We start from the raw sequence: 6,000 nt of genomic DNA, 5'->3' as shown, positions 1-6,000 counted from the left end.
TTTATTTTGTAAAGCAACTTTGGCTGGCAGCAGCATTCTGCACAGGAGCAGTACATGGGGGTGATGCAGGAAACACATCCCCCTCTTTCATTGGCACCTCAGTGAAGAGTCCCACTGACTTCACTGGGACTATGCTTGAGCCAAAAGACTACACATGAGAGAAAGAGTCAAGGGACCTTTAACTTTCAGCCTAGAAATTTTTCCTGCCATGCACCAGTGCACTGTAGCATCAACGTTCTTCCTTGCCTGACCTGCATTTAAGAAGCAGTGAAGAGTTCTCAATCTCCTCCAAAATCTTATGAAGGTTAATGCCTATTGAGTACCTTAAAATACTTGGATGAGAAAGGACTGTAGTAGAATACAGGGTCACTCAGGCATTTTGATGAGAATTTTTAGCTTAATTTCCTAGAATTAAACTGCCCAAGCTGTGCTCACAGGTTCCTTCCAATGAGGGGATGGGGGCATGCCAGAGGACAGCAGCTACCTTCAGCAAACATATCAGAGAGCAAAGTTATACTGTTACTTCTCTCTTCTTAATAAAAGAAATAATCAAGGGTTTGTATGCAAAACCACCTTTTTATTGCCAATTACACTGTTTCAAATATTGAACATTCAGATAAGCAACTGTGTTCATGTAGTTCGTTATTAGTTACTTCACCAAAACCTGACAGAATCTCCCTGTCCAAATTCTGTACGATTCCTTCCAGCAGGTCCTGAAGTATTCACTTTGCATGTTGGCATCTCACACCAAAAATTCTTTTTGAGTGAACTATATAGTGGTTGATGAAAAAAATTATTACACAATGTAGGCTCTCACAATGTCACATATTTTTTGCAAAATAATTTGAAGATTCCAAGTAAGACTTCTTTTATTCAAAAAATAAATATATCCTTTCTGAATCAAAGCACTTCATATGACATTAAGTACAAAGAAGAAATGTACTTCTTTGGAAATTCTGAAATAGACATACAAGAGCTCATGGGAGCAACATTATCCGTAACAGTGATAAAAGCTGAAAGCTGATTTTTTACAAATTTATAGCAGAACACGATTTCCTTTTACAATATAGAGCTTCAAACAGCTTTAAGAAAAACACCATTTTTAAAAGTCTGAAAGGCACATAACTGGACCATAAAACGTACTAGCACATTCACTAATACGTTTTATGTTACATTCCTAAAGAGAATCTGTGGGACTCTAGCCAAGAGAAAGACTGAAAATACCAGCAAGATCCTTTGCAAAGTACTAAAAGAGTGGCAGAGAGTTCCTTTTGGCTCTTGGTAAAATTAATATCCCAAAGCTAGAGAGTCTGAAAAGCTGCATCATTCAGTTGTATTGGGACGAGTGGCTACATAGACAAACACAACAATCAGCAGTACTACGACAGCCAGTGTGGGAAGCACCACGGTGGTGATCTGTTGCCGGGCCTCTTGCATTGCCTGTTTTCTCTCCTTTTTATCTTTGGAGGTCTCTTTCTTAGGTTTTCCTCTAAGCTGCCTCATCCTCCTCTTTGGATCTTTTTTTTGCTGAAATGTGGGACCAAAGGGAGTGGAATAGCAGGAGATTGTCCAAGGTCTTTTGAAACAAGATGCTGAAGAATTCCTTTTCTGTTGAGTGCTTGGCTATGCAAGAAACTGCAAAAGAAAGAAAACAATTCTTTTGAGCAAGATCTACACATATTCCAGTCATTAAAAACATTTGCAGCTCCACTTGGTAAATCTTTCATCCAATGGACACCAATGCAGCTTCTTTCAAGGAAGTAGAATCATGGAGTTCAGCTCATCCACACAACACTTTCCCCATAAAAACCAGAGCAGTTCATGGTGTGTATCAGTCCAAGAACCCTGAACTTGTATTGTAGTCTTAATCCAGAAACAAAGCCCAGCACCATACATTTTATCCTCCAAGGCAAACAAGGTAACACAGCTAAAGACTTAATGAAAATAATCTGAATTAGTCTTGCATGAACACGGGGTTCCAGCTGCCTTTGGAGGAGGCAGGGAGGAGGCTCTCAGCTCAGGGGCTGTGGCTCCCACAAACCTGTAGAACAAGGAGGGGCAAGCATACACCCTGCCACAAGCATTTATCATCCACAACAGGTATTTATTGGCATAAAGGGTATTCCAACAGGAAGAAATGGGGAGAAAGAGCTGCTTAATGTAATACTTCTGGTTCTGCTGCCACACAACAAAGTCTAAATCATAACATGACTCAGTGCTGTCACACTTACTGCAGCTGTCATTGACAATTGAAAAGAAGCCCAAGCGATAATGAGTCTGCTAACAAACCACTGGTATAGACAAGCAGTCATCAATAAAGTAGAATTTAGTTGTTCTGAAGTATCTCCTAGACAATTTTTAAATACAGAAGTATCTACAAAGTGAGATTAACAAAAACACAGCATGGTATGAAAGCCTCTCCGAAATGAGCGTTAGTAGAGGCTTAGTATTTCCATACCCAAAATTTTCTTGCCCCTGAGCTGCTTGGAACTGTGCAATTCCCCGACTGCACAGCGAGGGTGGATGCCAGCCATTGGTTATATTCTTCTCCACCACATCCCCCAGCTCTGCCATGGCACAACAGCTGGACACAGGCCACACATAAATAAACACAGATTTGGAGGGCAATAATTACTGGCATCAAATATTGAGTTGAATTGAAGTAAATTATGAACTCAGGTTTTTCTATCACTCTAATATACTCAGAATAAAATGTATGTAGAAATTAGTGGGTTACTGCAACTTCCTCTTTTCTTTCCCTCTTCTTTATATCAAAATGTAAAGAGGATTTTAATGTGCTGCGGTAGGTGAGGAGCATAGGTGCAAAGCTCAGTTCACCCCAGACACGATTTCCTCTTGATGTGTCATCTCTGGTTGATGATACAACTTGTCTTATGACTACTTTTTCGAAAACCTAGAGGTTTCACTGAGAGTGAGATGCTTTATTTTGGTGTTGCCACTCAATCTCATTCGTCAGCCTCATCACAAAAGCAAAACAGAACTAAAAACATTCAAACACTCACATACAAAACAAGAATCCTCACCTAGAGGTTATGTGCAGCTACAAAGGACTTTTCATTCTTCCTCACAGGTAACAACCTGCCTGCTGTGAATCTCATCCAGACAATTACTTTGCATCATTTAAGGTACAATGTGGAATAACTGGTAAACTGGACTGCTAGAAGTGACCAGACCATCACAGGAAGCCTGGTACTAGAAAAGCAGCAACAAGGCAAAGAATCAATACTTCTGGCTTTATATGGTCCATCCTGGATCTAAACAATCTAAACAAATCTAAGCAATCTAAACAAATAAACAAAACCAAAACAACCATAAAAAACTTTACTCCCAAAAAAAAAAAAAGGCTCAAGCATGATGAGATTTCAGTGTTCAGCTGGATTCATCAATTCTATATCCCCTGCCTATACATCTTTCAGGAATTTGTTTTCTGATCATAAACTTAGCAAATTCAGCTTATAGTCTGATGCAAACCCTTCATTTTGGTTTTGATAGAGCACAAAAAGGGAATATTGGTGCCTAGGGTATTTTTCAAAGAGGAAACAATAAAATTCAAATCTTAAAAAGAATAAATTCCTTCTGCACAGTGCTACATTAGAATCAAAACATGTAACAGATTTAGAGACCAGAAGTGGTCAATGAACTTCACAATGGAGAGGTAAACAGGAACTGGATGGTGCAACTACACACAACACCCTGATCCCATCTTTAAATCAAATGGGCTATGTAGTTTCTAAACTTCCATAATTTTCTTAGCAAATCTTCAACTCTCCCTGACTCAAGGAGGAGCTTTTGATATACACCACCTGCAAGTCATGGGTTTCTGGTTTGGTGATGTTATCACTTTCCTAATTCCCAAATTTCCTCTGGAGCAAAACAAAAATTTTACCCCTTCCACTTCCATTCCCTCTGCTCCTCTGCTCACAAGATTTATTACCAAACTCTAGAAAAACTACTATGCAAAATAAAGTTTTACCTTTCTCCTTTGGGATAATTAGCCAACCAGAGCCTTTCAGGCTGTATTTTCGTATTATTTCAGTTTCCTCTCTTAATGTACATCTGAGGGTTTTGTATCTGGACTACCCACAAGACCCAAGAAGTGATGGACATTAAAAGCCTCTGGGACTTTCTGTGTACCTCAATAACAAAGAGGAGCTGCCATGAAACCAATCTAACAGCAAATGTATGTCTTGCTCTGTGCAGCATCACTTACTACCCAGACACTAAAAACATCAGGATGGTTTTTTTAAAGACTCTTTTGAATGAATATTTCATTCTGAAGCAGAATTATACCAAGTTAATTACATACACTGGCTAACATCTGACAGCTCAGAACAGCAAGCCTTCCCGCAAACGTCAGCACCGCTTGAATTGCAAGCTGACACTCTCCAGTTTGGGAAGCTGGCATCCATCTCCAAATAGGTATCCAGCAGACTGGATAGCGTTACTTGGCTTTGCTACTGGCAGAGATGGACTCACACAGAAACTGACCCAGAGGTTTCAGAGAAATGAGCCTTAGGGTTCATCTTAAGCATAAAATGGAAGCGGTGAATCTCTGCAAGTTGCTGCCAGGGTCCTGTTGCCACCAGGTGCTCAGCCGTGACTGCCAGGATTGGACAGTTGCTGCAAGAGGCAGCACCTTCCCACAGGAAAAGTTGTAGATTCTGCTATGTTCGTCCTGGAATGAAACAGCCGTGAGAAACCAGTGCTCAGCTGGATACGAATTAACTCCACAGCCCATGTTGTACAAGCACATTCAGAGTGCTTTACACTGCCAAGCCTCTTACCAGTCCCCGTGGACTTCACTGACTACTAAAAATTATGGGAAGAAAGAAACAGATCCATAAAGCACATCAATGCAGTGACAGGGGCAGGATTACAACATTAGGGTCTTGTTCCCTGTGGCGTGCACAGTCCATGAGAACAAATTATCTGGCATTACTGAGCTACATCCTCCCTCAGCCAGCAACCACCCAGCTTGTGCTCTGGGAAGGCTCAATGCCAGTGGAAAGAGGAAGGAAGTAATATAGCACTGGGATGGGTGTAATTAACAGTCTCATTAGCACTGCTCATTTATAACAGAGAAAGCCACTATCAAAAGGTCAATGAGAAAGTGTTGTTCCACAGGTACTTCAGTCTTGTGCAGACTCAAACCTTGCTGCAGAAGAACTGGAAGCTCACCTTTCCTCCTCAGACAGATGAGTCTCCTTTCCATGCCAGTCTCCCCTGAACAGGGGAGGGCTCTCTGCCACAGGCTGCACACATCCCATCCTCCTAAGGCTACTTCCCATGGGTATTAACTGCTCAACTGGCCCAAGCGTCTGGCAAGGGGGAAAGTGATCACCAAACTGGTCCAACTACTGCCTTAACTGGAAAGCCAGCAACTCCCTCAGCAGGGACACAAGCAGAACATCTACAGAAGGGATTAACCCTCTAGCAAAAGTGGCATACCTGTAGTCCACAACAATACTACAGCAGCCTGGCACTAGCCAGACATGGTAACTTCACCTTACTTTTATCAATTTTGAAATTTAAAATTCAATAGTAAAATTGTATGGGGTGATGAGGTTATTTTTAAGTTCACTATAGCAAAGTTCCCCCCAAAAGCAGAAACCTGCTGGCTAGAAAGAAACAATCATGATTGCCAAGTCAAGAAAATGAGTGTTGACTTGGTAAAGTTGTTTGAAATGCCCATCTCACAAAGCCCACCCCAGCTTGATACTGAAGAGCTAAGGTTTCCAGGAGAAAAAAACAATAAAGAAATTCAGGCTACAGAGAAGAAATCTAAAGACAACATTCTTCATCGTTCCTCATCGTTCATCCATCTTCACCATAACACAAATTCACTAATTTAGTATTCTGGGTTGCCTACTACAGCAATTACATACCTCTTTGCCCATCATCAGCATTGCTTTTTATATACAAAAGTGTTCTTCATTCTTTCTTCTGGGTTAAGTTACTCTGAACTGTTTCTGCAGAGCT

At 40.9% G+C, this 6,000-nt stretch overlaps 1 protein-coding gene across 2 annotated transcripts in view; it reads right to left on the bottom strand.

Moving 5' to 3' along the window:
• Nucleotides 1-556: 556 nt before the first annotated feature.
• SMCO4 (single-pass membrane protein with coiled-coil domains 4) overlaps nucleotides 557-6,000 on the bottom strand; it is a 28,715-nt gene continuing 23,271 nt past the window's right edge. For both annotated transcript variants that reach the window (XM_030959707.1, XM_030959697.1), the window contains exon 2: nucleotides 557-1,635. In XM_030959707.1, the coding sequence (XP_030815567.1) occupies nucleotides 1,324-1,503 (180 nt within the window). In that variant the 5' untranslated portion in view covers nucleotides 1,504-1,635 and the 3' untranslated portion in view covers nucleotides 557-1,323. The remainder of the gene's footprint in view (nucleotides 1,636-6,000) is intronic.

This window comes from Camarhynchus parvulus, chromosome 1 (genome assembly GCF_901933205.1).
Source record: "Camarhynchus parvulus chromosome 1, STF_HiC, whole genome shotgun sequence".
Taxonomy (NCBI): domain Eukaryota; kingdom Metazoa; phylum Chordata; class Aves; order Passeriformes; family Thraupidae; genus Camarhynchus; species Camarhynchus parvulus.
This window is presented reverse-complemented; position numbering and strand designations above follow the sequence as displayed.